This window comes from Syngnathus floridae, chromosome 1, assembly GCF_059516105.1.
Source record: "Syngnathus floridae isolate MCC-2025c chromosome 1, RoL_Sflo_1.0, whole genome shotgun sequence".
NCBI classification, from domain to species: Eukaryota; Metazoa; Chordata; class Actinopteri; order Syngnathiformes; family Syngnathidae; genus Syngnathus; species Syngnathus floridae.
The window spans coordinates 15,121,493-15,140,493 of record NC_142413.1 but is presented as its reverse complement, the minus strand read 5'-3'; the positions used below and the strand labels follow the sequence as shown (position 1 = coordinate 15,140,493).

At 40.3% G+C, this 19,001-nt stretch overlaps 2 protein-coding genes across 2 annotated transcripts in view; both read right to left on the bottom strand.

The window, feature by feature from the left end:
- Window positions 1-12,518, bottom strand: part of fgfrl1a (fibroblast growth factor receptor like 1a) — a 36,447-nt gene extending 23,929 nt beyond the window's left edge. Inside the window, exons 1-2 of the mRNA XM_088375614.1 lie at window positions 12,198-12,518; window positions 10,282-10,373 (exon numbers count right to left, since the gene is read on the bottom strand). Coding sequence (XP_088231740.1) covers window positions 10,282-10,373; window positions 12,198-12,223 — 118 coding nt within the window. The 5' untranslated portion in view covers window positions 12,224-12,518. The remainder of the gene's footprint in view (window positions 1-10,281; window positions 10,374-12,197) is intronic.
- Window positions 12,519-13,200: 682 nt separating this feature from the next.
- On the bottom strand, window positions 13,201-18,727 carry tstd2 (thiosulfate sulfurtransferase like domain containing 2). The gene is made up of 9 exons (XM_088377774.1): window positions 18,509-18,727; window positions 17,575-17,864; window positions 17,394-17,502; window positions 17,004-17,123; window positions 16,085-16,190; window positions 15,499-15,614; window positions 15,269-15,427; window positions 14,222-14,360; window positions 13,201-14,137 (listed from the first exon to the last, which is right to left on the bottom strand). Exons 1-9 carry the CDS (start codon window positions 18,635-18,637, stop codon window positions 13,914-13,916), a joined length of 1,392 nt encoding a protein of 463 aa, XP_088233900.1. The 5' UTR covers window positions 18,638-18,727; the 3' UTR covers window positions 13,201-13,913.
- Between the last annotated feature and the right edge of the window lie 274 nt (window positions 18,728-19,001).

Below are 19,001 nucleotides of genomic sequence, written 5' to 3'. Positions count from 1 at the left end.
CCATTCCCTTTGCCATTTTCTTCCATTCTTCCATCCCAACAGATTGAAATCTCATTCCCACCAAAAGCCCCCCATACCTTGACCAGCCCCGCCCATGAGTCGCCCCTTAAACAACATGACCCTCTTGAGACTGTTTCTCCACATCACTCCCCTCGTCCGGCTCATTCACACTCTCCCGCTCAGGCCGAGTCATATATCAGTGGTTTATCGCTCCAGAGTGAGTTTTACACACACACACGCACGCACGCACGCACGCACGCACGCACGCACGCACGCACGCACGCACGCACGCACGCACGCACACACGCACACACACACACACACACACACACACACACACACACACACACACACACACACACACACACACACACACACACACTAAAGCTTCGCAGGAGCAGGACCTCTTGGTGAACTGCTCAAGTTTTGGACAGTTAACCAGTGAAGAAAAGACAGCAACGCAACCTTCTCAAGGGAAACTGATCTCAGTTTCTCTTTCAATGTTTGTGTGTTCGTTTGTGCGTGGGTTTAGTGTGTGTGTGTGTGTGTGTGTGTGTGTGTGTGTGTGTGTGTGTGTGTGTGTGTGTGTGTGTGTGTGTGTGTGTGCGTGTGTGTGCGTGTGTGCGTGTGTGTTTGGTGGGGTTTTAGACTGCTCCAAACTTGCAACATAAGCGCTGTATGGTTGTAGTGAATGGAATTCAACTCCCTTTACAATAAGCAACAATTGGGCCAGGAGTGAACAATTTATCTTAAAATGAATTCAATTTTATGTTTGAAGTCATTTTTCGTTTTAATTATATTTATTTTGTCTAATATTTCAGGGTCTTTTTGTTGGAGAACCCCCGTGGGGACTAAGCGGTTCAGAAAATGGATGGATGAATTCTAAAATATCCAATATGCTTTGTTTGCTTTGTTGTTTATGCTGTTTTTTGCCTAATATTTTATAATTTTCTTCCTCATAATTCTGCAAATAATCCCCCACCCCCAATAGTTTGTGTGTGTGGGAGAATGTGTGCAGGAAAGGAAAGAAAGTTGCAGTTGTCTTTTACAACTTTCCAGAATGTTTAGCCCATTTGGCTTTTATATTACTTTTCCATGTGACATCCTGCAGCACCTTAAAGGATGTTTGTGTGTCAGCGCGCACTTCTTTGTGTGTGTGTGTGTGTGTGTGTGTGTGTGTGTGTGTGTGTGTGTGTGTGTGTGTGTGTGTGTGTGAGAGTGTGTGTCAGTCTCTTGCACGTGCACATCTGTTTTCATGCTATATTGTGCAGTTTGACGAGGGGAAGACATAGTGCCAGTGGCAGTGGCAGTAATTTTGTCAGCATTTTGTCAGCCTGATAACGTCGTTGCTGCCAAAGTTGAATGTTTTTGGAAAACACATGGGATAAACAATGACTTTGTGCCATGTTTACGCTTCAGCCAAGGCTGACCTGACAATCACTGAGTTGTGAGACTGTATGCATATGTGCGTTTGTACGTACTATGTTACATTAGTGCCACCTTTTAATTTCACCATGGCCACTCCACAGAATATTTTCAAGCTCCGCCCCTGCGCTAATCTCACAGCCCTCGCTGTTTGTATGGGGGAAAGTGGCCATAAATGGAAAGAAAAGAAAACACTAAATCTTACCAATGTTTTTGCTGTACTAAAATAACAAAAAGACACAGCCGACTCGGAAGGTTCCAAAGGGTCCATCGCAACGCTGCTGTTGTTGTTGGCTCGGAAGCCAGACAGGGGTTTGTGTTTGTGTGCGTCAGGGAAAAAGAAGGACTATCAAGCTTTCAGAACAGAACGTGAAGTCACGCTAAACTTGAGTATATAAGACTTCTCGTGGCTGAAGTCACTGATGGTGTATGGGGTGCACTCCCCTGACTTGTGTGCGGGCAGCGCGGGATCGATTTCCGCTCAGTAACGGTGTGCATGTCGGTGTGGTTGGTTGTTTGTCTATATGTGCCCTGTGACTGGCTGGCGACCAGTTCAGGGTGTCGTCTGCCGGAGGGATGGATGGATGGATGGATGGATGGATGGATGGATGGATGGATGGATGGATGGATGGATGGATGGATGGATGGATGGATGGATGGATGGATGGATGGATGGATGGATGGATGGATGGATGGATGGATGGATGGATGGATGGATGGATGGATGGATGGATGGATGGATGCCGTTCTCGTGACTGCGACTGGCTGGTGACCAACTCACGTTATGCCCACCTCTCGCCTAAAGTCAGCTGGGATGGGTACCAAACGTTTCCACATGAAACAGGTCCTAAAAAATATATTTTATGAATATTTTAACATTATTATATCATTTTTAAATATTCCCACCACATGTTTTCCCCCTATCTGTTTTTTTTTCAGTGGGTAGGGGGCGGGGCTCATACTTTTGCATTTTATTCCTATTAATAATGTTGGAAAATGTGAGGTGCATTTTCGACACGAACAGGTTAATTTCTTTTGATACTTGACAGTTATCATAAAATGAGCGGTGCGAGGATTATCATTTTAGTTGTATTTCTTTAAATAATTGCTTGATTTTTTTCATGTAATTTTGTTGTATTTTATATTATTGTTAAATGTTTTTGTATTTCATAAAAAGTTCTACTTGCATTTTCTTATGAATATTAATGTTATAAATTAATATACGTTTATGAGAGGCTGTGAAGTTCCTTTGACATTTGTATGACACTTGCTGAAGTACATCATTTATTTTACATTTGTTAAAGTATTGTCATAAATGGAATGAAAAAGGCTCATCTGTGAGGCAAGGGTTAACTTAACGATTTCATAAAATGAGATGCGTGACTACCCCCAAAGGCCTGATGTTAGTTGTCACAATGGGCTAACAAGTAGCAGTTAACCTGTGTATGTATGTGTGTGTGTGTGTTTGAATGAATGTGTTTTAGGAGACAATTTACTGGGTAGCTGTCGCTCAACAAAGATAAAGTGCGTGTGCGTGCGAGTGCGTGTGTGTTTTAGGAGACAACTTAATCCGTGGCTGCCACTCAACAAAGATAGTATGCGTGCGTGTCTGTGTGTATGCGCGTAGGCATGCTGTCATCCTGCGCACACTCAAACACAAAGCCCTAATGGGATGTACAAAAGCTGCTTCCACCTCTAACAGCAGCTCGTAGCATGTCAGCCAGCCACGCCTGCCATGTTATACTGGAGGCAAGAGGCTTTGAGGGAGACTCAAAGGCAGTTGGATGACAAATAAGCTTCTATTCAAGTAGCCATGTGAGACAGTCTCTTGTTTGTGTCATCGGTGTCCTATCTACTGATTTCTTATTCTTTAATAATGTTTGTGTCTTGCTGTTTTCTATCTGCTTATTGATATGTAGTATCTCCTGTGAGGAACCAAAGACTACCTGTGTCTAACCCCATCCCTGACCTTGTTGATTTCATCTGTGCCTTAGTAAAATTTAGGATGTGGAACCTGTAGAATGCATCCTGTCAAGAGCGTCTACACACTCTTACAGCCAAGAATGTGTTTGCAGCGGTCACGCTGACCTTCAACTTCTAATGGAAATCAGAGTATCCTGCAGCGAGCGGACGCCTGTGTGCAAACTTCGACTGTGTCCAAATAGAGATCACCCAGTCCTGACCTCCAGTCCTGTGTGTGTGTGTACGTGTGTGTGCATGTACGTGGGTGTGTGTCCTCAACCTAACGGTTATCAGCGTCTCTGGAGGCAGACGCTATTACTCATTAACGCAAATGATAGCACACACCCACACACAAGTGCATACACGAATGCACACACCACTACACAAACGAGTCTAACCCCAGCATGCACACGTACGCGCTCACACACGTCCCAAACACACATGCACTTGTATATATTTGCACATACACACAAATGCATACGTCCATACATTTTCACACACAGGGACGCACATGCATGTAGCATGCACATACACAAACACACACATGCCCACACACACCTGTGGTTGTTTCCATGTTACCGCAACAGTGTGCCGCATGCATGATCGTGTGGTACCTTGGCTCAGCAAGCCTCAACACATAGTTTGGTTTTTATTTCCCTTTTTTTGGTCATAAGTCATCATAACATTGTTAGGTGTCAGCAGAAATAAAGAAAATACCACAAGGGGGGAAAAAATCAAAAGCCAAAACTTGTTTTGAATTGAATAACTGGTTATTTGATTTTTCTAAAACGCAGCCCTTGTTATGATGAAAAGTTCTTATTGTATATTTTTATTTTATTTAGTAATGTTTCAAACATCAAAAATTAACAAATGGCTACTTTTGTACCCTGGCTAATTGGGTTAGTCAAATAAGCAATTACACCCAAATCTTGATTTTACTCACTTCGATACTATGCGACTTTCTGTCTAACGCGGTTTTGTCGTGGAGCCCAATTTTTTTTGTCTTATAATGGTATTTTAAATGGACCATATAAGAACCTTACGAAACAAATTGAAAAGCGCGTAAATCACCAATCAGCGCTAGTGATTTGATAAATTTCCGTGAACAATTTAAAGTCTGGGTGTTTGATCTTTATGACTACTTTATTACAGTGTTACAGATACGTAGCTAGGATTGTTTTTGATTCGGAAAGGGGGAAGTTCGCGGAAGCACCTCATCCACACAAGTCAAAGAGCGTGGCTGAACATATTAGTAGAATAAGTGGCTGCTTTATTCTCTCTTCCATCCAATTCACATAGCATCAAAATGACTTTCTGAATCCGCCCAATATTGTCATCTGCTCATTGCTTCTCTTTTAATAAAATGTCAACAGACTCCGATGTGTGTGGCGTAAACGGACCCCTTCGGCTGTCCAACAATATGTCTGACCTAAATTAATGTAATAAAGGATCCCTTCAGCTGCCTAAAAACATTCTAAAACTTTCCAAATAAACAAGACTGTCGATACAACGCGCTTTCGGGGTTCACGCGAGTCCCAAATTCTGGACCCCAAAGTCTGCGTACAATCGAGAATTTGGTGTATTTATTGATTGAGCGATTGATTGATCCATTTCAATAATGGTGACTAAATAAGTTTGAAAGGTGGGGATACTGATTCAGAAAAGTAAATCCTCATCCTTCCCACTTGTGTTTGTGTTAGTGTGTGTGTGTGTGTGTGTGTGTGTGTGTGTCTGTGTGTGTGCGTGCGTGTGTGTGTTTTCTGGATGACTGGGTGGGGAGATGGACATTCCAAGCATGCACACAACACACAAAACACACACACCGTGCCCACCTCCCACATTCCTTGAAAATCCTGAGCTGTGACTAAGTGCATTTGTTGATCCACGTGTGTCTTGTTCTAATCTGTGGCCGAGCCCCAACTTCTCTGTCCTTTTAGTGGCTCGCTGAGACTAAAAACATCCAAAGAAAAAGCGGTCTTCTCATATAATGAAGTGTCATATCGGAAGAGGACTTCCTTTCACCTTTTGCATGTATGTCAATGACAGTCGTGCCTAATGTAGTATTTGAGCTGTCACCATCGAATCATTTTAGAATCAGTTTTGCTAACGACTCTTCTGACAGTGCTGGTGTTAACAAATCTTTGCACATCATTGCAAATAACACTTGATAAAATTATTGTAAAGTGACACTTTATTTTTGTATGAATGAACTTGTCCTAAAATTTTGGAGCCAGGCAATAAGTGGTACATCTGTGCTCCTCTGCCAAAAGAGAGCACATTTCGGGCCGCAGCGAGTGTGCCAAAGGCCTGCTGTTGGAACTGTTGCACTGCGCTGGCATGCCTGTTAAGAGCGCATCTCGCTAAATGAGCCAATGACTGGTTGAGACCATGGACCTTCATTGTGCCTGTCTATTTCTTTTTCTTTCTTTCTTTCTTTCTTTCTTTCTTTCTTTCTTTCTTTCTTTCTTTCTTTCTTTCTTTCTTTCTTTCTTTCTTTCTTTCTTTCTTTCATTTATTTATTTCCTGTACACACTTTCCCCACAATAATCAACCATCAAGATAAGCAATCAAAGTCACTGACCAACAAATTACTAGAAATAAACAGCAACAAATCAACCGTCAAACGAACTAACCAGAAAATCAGGTAGTTAGCAACCTACCATCCAAGCAACTAACAACACCCCAAGTAGTTAACCAACCAACCAACCAACCAACCAACCAACCAACCAACCAACCAACCAACCAACCAACCAACCAACCAACCAACCAACCAACCAACCAACCAACCAACCAACCAACCAACCAACCAACCAACCAACCATACCTAAAGAGTATTTTATTGTTTCATACCTGATGCCATTACATTGTGCTTTGGTACTACATATTGTTTGAGTACACTACAACGACGTGCATGCCACGCCAGTATCCCAAAGTTTTAGAGGCCTTGACTGACACTGGAGGACGTAAACACATTCGCAAAAACACACACAGGTGTATGCACGCACACACACCGACGTCAGTCAACACGTCATGTCCATTTGTCAGTGTGCGCTAATGTCTCTGTCTGCATGCTTTCTGCACTTCAATTTATATCTCACACTATGATGCAAACAGTTAAGAATGTATGAATGTGGATGAGAACAACGGAAAAAAAACCACTCAAATTTGAAGTCATCAACTCTTGTGGATACAGTTCAGGGCAGTAGAAACGGCAGTAACTACATACTGAAAAATAGTGACTCTACAACTGAAGAGAATGATTTATTTAACTACTTCACTGGAAATGTAAACATACTTTTATTTGGGGGGGTACTTCTAGGGTAAATAAGTGGTTCAGAAAATGAATTGATGGTTGGGCTTTCCAAATGACAAAAACGCATGTTTTTCTGTCGTACAATTTGATTGAACAACTCTGCTGTCCCTCCATGCCTCCTCTTGCCTTGTCTAAAACTCGGCGCAACAAGCCCACAAGTGGCCGTGGAGATTACGTCCACGGAAGACTGGACAAAGAATGGGGCTGTTGTGTCCTGCAGTGACAACAATGCCACCAGTACGACACAGGGATTACAAGCGCGTAATAATGAGTCAAGGACTGCGTCATGGGGGAGTCATTAACAAAGGTCAAGCACCGTGTCCACCGCTAATACGTTTCTTCTGCACATCTGCTCATCTAAGAAATTAGTCAACCAACTGACAACCAGCCAAGTAACAAGCGACCAAGCAACCGAGTAACTATCCAGTCAACCAAGGAACAAACCAACCACCTGACTAACTACCCAGCCAAGTAACAAACCAACCACCTGACTAACTACCCAACCAAATACCAACCAACCAACCAACCATTTTTTTTACAATGTCATCATTGCCTTTCTTTACTGATTGGCTGGGAAGAATCACAGTTTCTGTACTTATAGTAAGACATGTGGCATCCATTTTAGCGCAACTTAACAAATACTTCGTTTCCTTACACGCAAAATGTCTCTAAACCATACTCCATGACTATATGATTAACATGCACTTTTGTTTTGTACTTTGTTGTCTTTTATCCATAACTTCCTTTATAGTTTGGCTGGATTCCACTGCAGTCTAGTGAGGCATGCGGCCTCCATTTTGGCCCCCGTTCCCAAATATGGTTCCTTGTACTAAAATATTGCACGCCGATTGAAATTTGGACTTTTGCAATGATTACAATGGTTGACCAATCAACCAAAGCAACCCAACTCGACATGAGAAAGGAATTCTAGCAATTTCATGATAGGGTGACAAAAAAAAAAAATTGGTGGCTGACGACAGCGCCTTAAGAGCTGTGGTCTCTACGGGCCCACCAGCATACACCCACCCCCACATCTCTCACACTGCTCTCACATTCCCCCCGTGGTGTGGATTCCACATCAGCAGCTGGCACCGAGGTTGCGAGGTTTGAAGGGAGGGGAGATTTTGTGGGGTGGGGGGGCTGGCTTGGCGAAGGAGGTTCGCACATGTCAGCCATGCTATGCCACAACAATGACAGACAGCTTCTAATTCTGTCGGCCACATCTTATATTTGACTTGAGGTTTGGTCTTAAGGGAGTGCATCCGGACTGCAGCATGACTGTCGAGCGACAAACAAACCCACACAAGAAGCCTATAACATACAAAAGTAATAGGACACGGCTCGTAATCAGTCAGTGAATAAATCGGGTTGGATTACAGCCCTGCTGATGGTTAACATTTTGGATTTATGGACGTCAAATTGAAGACTTCAACACTTTTTCATGCTGCTTTGAACAAATTTAAAACATCTCATTGCCTAAAGTGGGAAATATGATGTGCAAAATACCACAATATCAAAGTACATCTAAATCTTGATTTTACTCGCTTTGCTGCTACTCGACTTTCTGTCTAACGCGGTTTGTTCATGGAACCCAATTTTTTTCATCATAAATACATTTTCATCAAATGGACGATATGATGACCTTAGGAAGCTAATTGACTAGCGCGTAAACCTTAGTGGTAGTGATTTAATGAATTTCCTTGAACAATTTAAAGGCGTTAGACAATACGACTGGCTGTTTGATCTTTATAACAACTTGAAGGTTTAGGAAGGAATTATATGAAGGTGGTCTTGGGGGTTGGTGGGAATGTCGGAATTGTCTTAATAGCGCTTCTCCCTTCTTTTTTAGAATGTGTCACAGCATGTAGCAGCCAAAGCTAATGCCCATAGTTGTCATATCTGTCTTCTCCCAAAAAAAAAAAAACTGTCAAATTCCCCTTCAAAGATTCTCTTGTATGTTCGGAAGTGTGTGAAACTAACGTGTAGCAGCAAAATGGCATCATATTTCAAAAGGAGGCAGAGTTGGTTTCGTGCTAATGTAAAAAGCAAATGCTGGCCCTTTGGACCTCAACAGCTGCCATCCAAATGTCTGCAACATCATTCTGACTCCTTGAAACCATTTGCTATCGCTGACGACTATTCATTTACGTCCAAAGCAAAACACCTATTGATTTTAAAAGGGACTAGTTTATTCATTTTAAATGACATTTGACACAATACCGTACAAGCCTCTCATCACCGCTTCCGGGTTTGAGGTCCCTGTATTTCACAGATTTTTTTTTCTCAGTGTTATTAATTTTGCATTTTCACCCTTTGCTGGCATTTTGCGGTATTTTAAAAAATAATTTCCATAAATGTTTTAAAAGGGCACCTAATGAAGATGAAATGACGCAAGTTGAATCATGATATCGTGCCCAAGGTGGATTTCTATTTTGCGGTTTTCACTTATTGCGGAGTGTTCTGGAACAGAATCCCCAAAATGGAGGGGGATTTGCTGTATATACTGTCTTCTTTGTATTTCCTGTATCTGCTTAACGTGTTTAAAAAAGAACTTCTATAACCTGCCCCAGAGAAACTTAGTGACCTAGTAGTTAGCATGTATGTTTACAGCTTTCCTGTGTTTTTATTTTGAATTTTGGTACAAAAAGATGATTTAAGCAGAAAGACAATGATAAAGAACAATAAAAACGCTTGTGAATACTCCACAGAAAAAGTGTTTGTGTTATTCCGCCTCTGCTCTGCCACAAAAATCGTGTACGGGTTGTATATCAGAAGCTGGCTAATTCCCTTACAAATTGAAAAACTGACCAGCTGACACAGCCAGTGTGAAAGGGGCTTTCCTGGTCATTTGGTCTCTTGTTTTTTTTCTCCCGCTGCCCGCGTCTTTCCTGGCTTCCCACGTCACTTCCTGCCCGCCTTCCACTGAGGAGGAGGAAATGCCCTGCAAACATCCCCCTAACAGCCTAATCTGATCTACTCATCTATGGCCCCTGTATTTACTTTTGGTCCCGTGGCAGCACGCCGCCTGGCTCAATGCCGCTTTGTTGTGGCGAGCAAAATCATCAGCGACGCAATCTCGGTGGCTTCCGCCCGGTGCTTAGCATCCGCTCATCTGCACGGGGCACCCTTGTTTGTTATTTTACTCGGGGGGTTTGACATTTTTAGGTCTAGTAATCCCTTACACGGGAGAAACTTTTTTAATCCTCATGGCAATTAAACACAAGTACTGTAGCTAAGTATAAAATGTTATTGAAATGTTATTGAAACAGTTTTCAAAGAGAGGAGTGGACGGCTTGATGTTGTTATTGCAAGTAACCTATGTCACCAAATATTACATGTTATTCACTATGACTTAATTTAATAATGTCCGTTTCAATACTTTTGCTCACTTGTAGAGCAGATGGCTTCAAATATAAGCTTGAGAACCACTGTTGTAGCATCTTTTCTGCGCAGACTCTGCCCACCCACCTCTCAGCTAACAAGACCACACACGGAGAGTCACGTACACAGTACAGCATTTAGTGATGCAATAGGTGGCAAAGGTAGTGGGACACATTCCACCTTTCCTGGATGTCACTGACCTCTGGCCCCACAGCACATCAAGATGGATTCCAGCAGCAGCAGCAGGTGGAACAACACTGACATCTTCACAGAGGTTTTAGATGTCTTCAGCCTACAAAAATCAGCATTGTTAAGATTACTTGTCCATTGTAATCATTCAATCCTCTACTCCTTTTCCCCCCAAAAATGTGGTTTTAATAAAACAATAATAATTAAATACAGTATAAGTGGCAACTCAAAACGTTTTTCAGTAAGAACACCAGGTTTTTCTGTTGCAGTGAGTTGGTTGTACTATGTGCTAGGATCATTTGCTTGGTGTGCCGTTTTGAGTCATCAACCTAATTTTTCTCATGTTTGGCCACATCATTATAGGTGAGTGGCAACCTCAGTTATCTGTCCTCATTCTTGTGTTATTGTTTATTTTGGAAGTCATGAATAATTTTCTAATAATCCAAATTTACTTTATATGCTACTCATTACAATAGTTTTCTTTTTCATAGTATAAGAACTTTATTCATCTGTTTTCAGTATTACATTTGTTGCATAATATGGTGATTCTATTTTCACTGCATTACTTTTTTGGGGGTAAATTTGTGACTTTTTTTCTTAATGCTATGACTTTATTCTTTTAACTTGAGTGTTTATCATAATAGTACAGTTTTTCCTCATAGAATTACTTTTTATTGAAGTATTGTGACATTTTCTCTTAGTACCATTATGACTTTGTCATAATACTTTTGATCATAATATGTTTTTTTATAGTATTACAACTTTATTCTTGGGAAATCGCTTTTTCTTGGTATCTGGTATCGTATTTTCTGTATTCTCATAGCATTAAATTCACAAAAATTATTGGAATAATTCATTTCAGTGTTAAAAGTGAAGACAATTGACAAGAAACGTAAAGGCAACACACATTACGTGTTTGGATTCATGGGCCACATTAAATGATGTTGTGTGCCAGATTTGGCCCCGAGGCCTAGAGTTTGTCACACGTGGTTTAAATGGATGCAATACAGCTATTTCTCATGGTATGTGGCCTATTTTCTGGTAAAAATTACATTTTACCATAATACCATGACTTTTTTGTAGTTGTATTATTACTTTTCCTCATGCACTGCATTTTTTTCTCACAACTTTTTTTCTCATATACACATCCTGCAACTTTTCAGCCTCCCCCTCACAGTTCCACTGTTTGTCATTTCAGTTCGTTCTCAACACTCCTTGGTGGACAAATAGGATGAAAATAAAGCTGGAGGAAGATCAGAGGACACATCTGTCATTTCCAGAACTTTAAGAACAAATCACACAAGTTGGACTGTGGATAAATAAACCTGTCAAAATTAAACTAAGCTATCTCGCGACTACAACATTTATGATTTACAGCGAGATTTATGATGTCCACCTGTCCAGTGAGTGTCTCTTTTTCCCATGATTTGTTTTTTATCGTTCTTTATGAAGAGTAGATTAATGCATTTTGAGAACAGTGGTTTTAATACCGCTCATTAAATAGTTTATTTAATGGAAACAATGAAACACTAGTCATAAATTACACATAAAAAAAGTCGATTTGAGCCTCGTATGCAATTTATTCTTAATAATATTACCCACTAAAGAGAGCAACTAGTAATGCAATAGATCATGAATGTGAGAAATTTGAGGAAAATCACACTTTTGTCATTTTAATGTGACAGCTCTGCTTATTTTGTCATTGAATAACGTCACAGCAGAGCACTGATATCAATTCTTTAAGCAAACTTTTTAGCCAACTATTATTGGATTAGTGGCGCACCTGTTTCAAAATAATGTGTATTTTTCAACTTTATTTATTACTTGTGAGGCCACCTGTTCGAAAATAACGTAACATGGATTTTACACGCACGGAAGATATGAAGCGACACGTGCAGACGTTTTTTAGGTGTATAATGTCACTTACTTTTCAAAAATATGTCGACCGGCCATTAGATGGTTAAATTAACTAATACTCCCCTCCAAAAAAAAAAAAAATACACCGATAGAAAAATGACGTCAGTGGCTTAATCCAGCAGTAGGATGTGCCTCTTGCTTGGAAATATGTCGATCATCAGGCGTAATAATGAGTTTTAGAGAAGAAATAAAATGAATACTATGTTAATGAGTCACACTGATGAGTGGAGGGGATATTGCATTAAAAAAAGAAAAGAAAGCAAGAAGGAAAAAAAAAACGCGCCCCGGGTGCTCTCCACTTAGTGTCCTCAAACTTTGAGCCCGCAGGCAGGAAAATCAGGGGACTGCGCAAAATGGATTGTACCCGCCCACGGCCCGAACTTTCCACCAATCACAGCCGAGGCCAATCAGGGCATTGACCAATCAGAGGGCAGGCGCGTCGGAGGACAATTTTGGACCATGTTCTTTACAAAGGTTGTCAAATAATAACGATATTCTATTAGACCTTCTGGATAACCTCAAAAATACAGTTTTAAAACCATTTTTATTTATATATAATTTCTATTAAGTACCTATCCAAATAAATGTTATGTTAATGTACCTCAACAAACGAGCTATAAGTTGCAAAAATGTTACCTTTTTTTTTTTTTGATGAATAATACTTAAATAGAGGCTGGACTTTTTCATGATGAAATGTTTTGACATTGGTGGCTGTTTTCAACCCTCGTAAACGGACTTGGCGGACAAATGCCGCCATCTGTTGGCTGGAAAGTATTAACACATACCTAATAAAAAAAACGCTAAACTCGCCAAAATCCAATTTCAATTTATTTTTACCCGTTATATAAAAAGACAATCAGCAATGACATTTAAAACGAGTAATTGTCTTTTTATTTCATTCCTAGGGATTTCCTTCATTTCTCTTGATACCATAGGCCCTATGGTATCAAGAGAAATGATATAACCCCTATGGCATAGAATTTGAAATAAAAGGACGAACACCGAATACTAAATCATTATCAGCACTTTTTATTTTATTTCATGCTTAGTCAACTAAGAACTAAGCTTGAAAACAAAGGGAAAAACCTGCATCCCAAAATTAATCATTTATCGATAAATTAGAGGGATAACATATAATAAAATAGCAAACAAAATAATAAAGGGAACAAACATGTACGACTAAAAGCCTTTTCAAGCTCACAAGCCAATTTTATATTTTTCCATCTTGTGACGCTTCTGAGAAAGGCTACAGGAAGTAGCCGAAACATGTAAAGTAGGTAAAATCTTCCCTGTCTGACTAAACCAACTGTTTAAAATAGTAAACTTAATGAAGACAGTATGAACCTTCACAAACGACAAGCCACTTCATTCGGTACAAATGCCCAATAAAATGGGAGTCAATTTAGTATTGTAAAGATAAGACTATTTTGATAGAGGTAGATACAAATTCAGATACCTATCTGTTTTTAAATGTAGGGTGTAAAAGCAAAAGGTTAAAATGAAAAATATGTCCTCACTATACTCAAGTACAGATATCTGAAAAATTGACTGAAATACAGTAACAAACTATTTGCACTCACCCTTGAAACAATGTGTTTGTTATTGTGGTTGTGGTTTGAAGTGTATTGTGTCACACCAAGACTTGTTCCAAATATTTTGGTTACCTCATCTGCTGTGCAAGAGGAGCAAAAACCAATTGCCTCATGTATTCTTCTACCAAATGTACCTAATGAAGCGGGCTGTCATCATTATTCACATCTTGAGGGATCCTGGGACGTCCGTCGGTGCACTCGCATTCTTCTTTGCGCCGTCCGCCGCCGCTGAGGCAGCCGGGGCAGCAGGCAGTGTGCCCCTCCGAGCGGCAAATGGGACAGGAAAGCACCAGCTGGCAGCAGAAGGGCGTGGTGCACAGCTGGTAGCGATCCCAGGGTCGTCCACAGTACCTGCAACCTAAAGACGGATTCAGGTTAAGAGTGGTAAAGCAGGACGGAAGAATATAGAGGCCTGGAGGGGGGCATGGGGAGGGCGACTCACCAGCGATGACATCATTGTTGGAAGAAATGGCATAGCGTTCGTCGAAAACAAAGAGCTTCCCGCGGTAAAAGCCGTCTGGGAAGCGTTCAAGGTATTTGTGGATTCCACCTTTCAGCTGATAAACTTCTTTGCACACGTTCTGCAAAAAGAAAAAAATATATTTATAAAAAAATAACACTGGCATACCTCTGCCAGGGCACCTGTGAAATACCAGAAAGTTTTGTTGTCGCTCCTCTGGAACAAACCCGTAAAACCATTATAATACTACACATGCACAACAAATAACCCGTTTGATGGGGGGGAAAAATATTTGAATGAATTTGAATATTAGTCAATAATAATAAAAAACAAATGAATCTTAATCATTAAAATAATTTCTCGCATAATAAAGCAACAAGATTTATTAAATATTACACCTGGTTTTTGCAGAAATGTAAAATACACCTGAATCAGATCTGCATTTATAAAGTAGTTTACAATCGTTGTGGACATCCACACTGATGCTGGCTCCTGTTAGAACATTACACAACTACTTTGTCGTCAGTTCACTCATGACTACGCATCGGCCAATATTTGATTTTGACGGTATGATACTAACTGTGAGCGAAAATACTGCGGTATCATGGTGTTAGTAAAGTTAAAGCGAAAAAGTCCTTAGCAGGTCACTTTGTGTCTAGTTTTGGCTTGAATGGCTTGAATGGCTCGTGATGTTTTTTGTTGAATAGTTACTATACACTAAGTCTTGCGCACAAGCTAAACACTTAAAAAACAAAAACTAAAACGAACTAAAAATAAAAACTAAAACAAGTGTTTTTGAAAAAAAATGACCTAATAAAAACTAACAAAGCCAAAATAATTAAACGGAGCTAAATTCCTCAAAATATTGTAATTCCGCTTAGGAATCCCCTCAAAAAAGCAGAAATTGAAACCTTGACTTTTTTTTTTAATCACGGTAAACCGTCAAACCAGTGCTTGGCACAGACCTACTGATGACATTCAATAATTACAAATAATAAAAAAAGAAAACAAAAAAAAGAAAAATCTCACTTTAGAGCGGAGGTAAGCGGAGCCTCGCTCGCAGCGGATGCCTCCGGTGCAGTACATGAGCACCTTTTTGTCTCGGAAGAGTTCCAGGTTCTGGTCCACGTAGTCTGGGAAGTAGCTAAACTTGCGGATGTCAGGGGCCAGACAGTGCAAGAACTGACCCTAATGGTGGAAGAGTGTTTTCAGGAAAAGGTGTACAAGTGGCCTGATCAATAAATGAGGTCACTACGTACAATTTTACTCTCATAGAAGTTGCGGCAGTCCAGTAGGATAGTGTCACTCTGCACATTCCCTTCAGTCATTAAGGCCTCCACCTCTTTGTGAAACTCCTCAGGCTCCAGATGATTTCCTGTGCAGCGAGACTTGAGTTAACTGTAACCGCTTTATTCAAGTCCAAATAAAAATAAAAAGACATCTTAGTCCCTGTATCATCATTTGTTATCATTAGTCAGGTCAGGAGTGCAAATCAGAACCTGTTCTCAATGTCATTATCTTAATAAAGAATGAATGAAAGAATGACTGAATGAATGAATGAACGAACGAACGAATTTTTTGGGAACGGGTTGCAGGCATCAAATTGAAAATGATAGAAAGATTGCACAAAAAAGTTAATCAGTTTGAACATTACATATATTCTCTCATAATTAAATATAAGTTGAAAAGAATTTGCAATTCACTGTAATGAAATTTTAAGAAAATTTTACACAACATTCCAACTTCATTGGATTTGGTGTTTATAACTGAAGATGTAAGGCAGATCACTTTTATTTCATCAGTACAGTTAAATCTCTGGTTGTCAACGTAGCAACTGTAACGTACCTGCCAAATGGTAAGAGATGACATCAGGGTCTAATCCCATCGGGACAATTTCCTTAAAAACCCCCACCTTCAGGTCCGAGAAACACTCAGGACCGCCATCGCTTGTCTGATCTCACACATACACACATAGACACATGCGCACGCGGACACACACACACGTGCACACACACACACGCGCACACACACAAAAGAAGTACATGTTCAATTTTCATCTTATAGAGTAATTTTGTAATTTTGCAATTGTTTGCAAAATTCTGATTGTGTAAAGCCTAATGTGAACACAAATGGTGCAGTAATGTAGACAGACAATATAACAGTACACATAAACTGTATTTCTATCCCCTGCAAAGTAATAACTCCTACTTGAGTTCTAGGTAGGATATTCCGCCGTTGCGTCACACATTTATGAATCCCATTTCAGTTTTAGGCAGGACATGCCCCGCTGCATTATGTATGATTGATTGTTCATGAGCACTAGCTTTGGGGTCTGCAAAATGAATAGATAAATGAATTAAATTTGATCAATTTTTCAGATGAAAAGGCAACCCTGAATACAAGTTGCAAAAATTAAATAATGCATCATGAAAAAGAAAACATTTTGGGGAGGAATTTCTTTTTTGGGAAAAACACAAACAAACAACAACAACAAAAAACAAGACCAAACCAGTACAGCTCAGACTCGCACCCAAAATCCCTGCTCCCTAATCAGGAGTACATTGGGAAATACACCCCAAGTCTGCATTGCTTCACTCCGACCATTGGTAAACTCTGGATGGAAGTTTTATCGCAGTTGATATCGCAGCAGTATGCCCGTTGAAAATGCACTTTCATCTATTGTTGACCGCAAACATACATGACCCAAACACAAGACGACAGACCGTGAGTGTATGATTGATGTTGTATTGGCCAAATAGCTTACCTTAAAATCCTCTTTTTCCATGTGGAAAAGAGGATGTGAGCACAATGCGTCCACGTAGAGCTCAGTGGCGATCTGGGTGCCCCCTACTGTTCCGTTGATGCCCTCTGTGGCCACCCTCACCTGAAGGACAACACGTATTTGGTTTTATGGAACATTTTGCCGGAGGTGAAAAGAGTACTCTCGTATCTGAAGTTTGCATTTGCAAGTCCAAGCAAGAAAAGTCGAGTCACTCGTATCTCAGGTCACCACTGTTCAGAATATTTCGATAACTTGGCACCAATGAAAACAAAGGTTTGTTCTGTCAGAAGAACAAAAACTCAAGTAAAGTACTGATACCTGAAAATGCACTTAGGCTTACCACCATTGCATTTAACTTTGATGACTCCGTACCTTGCCAGTTAAATGGAGGCGCTGGCATAAAGCTCTCTGCCAAGCGCAGACAACGTGTGGCTCCTCGACGCGGCAGTAACGATAGTAAAGGAGAACTTTACCAGGACCTCTGGGCAGAAGAAAAAGAATGGGGTTAAACTGAGACAAAAGTTGCATATAAAACGGCTGAAAATGTGGCTACTTCTCAAACTGCTCCTTTGGGATGTGACTAACGTCTGGCATCCATGCAGTGACGTCCACGGACAAACTTTCATCACGCAGTTTGGCATCATCTTTGTCCTCTTGCTTTTGGTTAAGCGTGTGCTCATACTGGGCCATTGCCATCCGTTGGATTTCACCAGCATGCATTCTGGCGACATGCTGGTGAATGGCAGCATGCTCAGCAAAGGTGCGACCACAGCAGCTCCAGGATGGACTCCCCCTCGGATCTGGACTTGCTTCCTGCTTGTATGCTACAAAGGCACCAAAGGACTGAAAAAGACAGAGACGAAATGGCTCACATTGCACAATAAAGCCTCACGTATACGCGCTACCTGTTCATGAATATTTCTGGGGAATTTATCCTCCACAAGATGGCGCAACACTCTGGCTAGTAGTGTATCAAGTAAGTATTGTATTATACGTACAGGACACAATTTCAGTGATATTTCAGTGACACAGTTCAACTCTGAGGCTAACATATGTCGATTGAGGAGCTAAATTCAGCCGAGTTGTTAGAGGAAGTTACAGAGACTTTGCTGCATGTGCATGACATTTACATGCCAACCATAGTGCATTATTTTCCAAATCAAATCCGTACTTTTAAGGTAATGCTGTATATGAGATTGAAACGATATTAAAGGGTAGTTTACAGTATACTTATGGTTTAAAATTTTTGGTAAATCGCAAATAGTTTGCATTAGTTTTATATGTTGTGGACATTAATCCCTAACAATTTGTCGCTATATTTTCTTTGTCTTTTCTATCTTCATCAAGTTTCTTTAGCAGCTTCCGTAATACACTGTTTACAGTTCAATTTACGAAAACGTGAGGACTTGACTTAATTTTCTTGATTTTTGCCCCAGTAACTTGGGACTTGCATAAATCTTAGCGATTTAACAGGTTTCCCTACTCACCTTCCTTTTGTTTAGATTGTATAATTTTCTTAGCGACGCACAGAGCTGTTTCTCCTCTTTCAATACGTTAGTAGGCGCACACGCATTTTCTAGATCCCAGGCTAGAAACTCAGAACAGACTAAAGTCATGTTTATTTTTCTTAGCAGCTCTTGTCGCTAGACAATCTCCGACTTGACAGGACGGACGGAATAGTCGGTTGCACTTTAGTTGTGCGTCTCACTTGAATGGGCCCGATGAACAACTTGTTAATTTTATTTAAAATTTATTTAATTTTAACACATTCCTTTTTTGATCCAGGAATTATATTATTCACTTTGAAACATATTCGACAATAGCATACATAACATTTTAAGCTTTAGGCCCAACAAAATATAAAAGGGGAACAAGTTGGATATAGTTAGGATTTTATTCTCAAAAATAATATCAAAATTGTGGACTTTTTTTATTAGTAGCAGAAAATTTAACATATTTGTCGTAGACTCGTAACCCTCG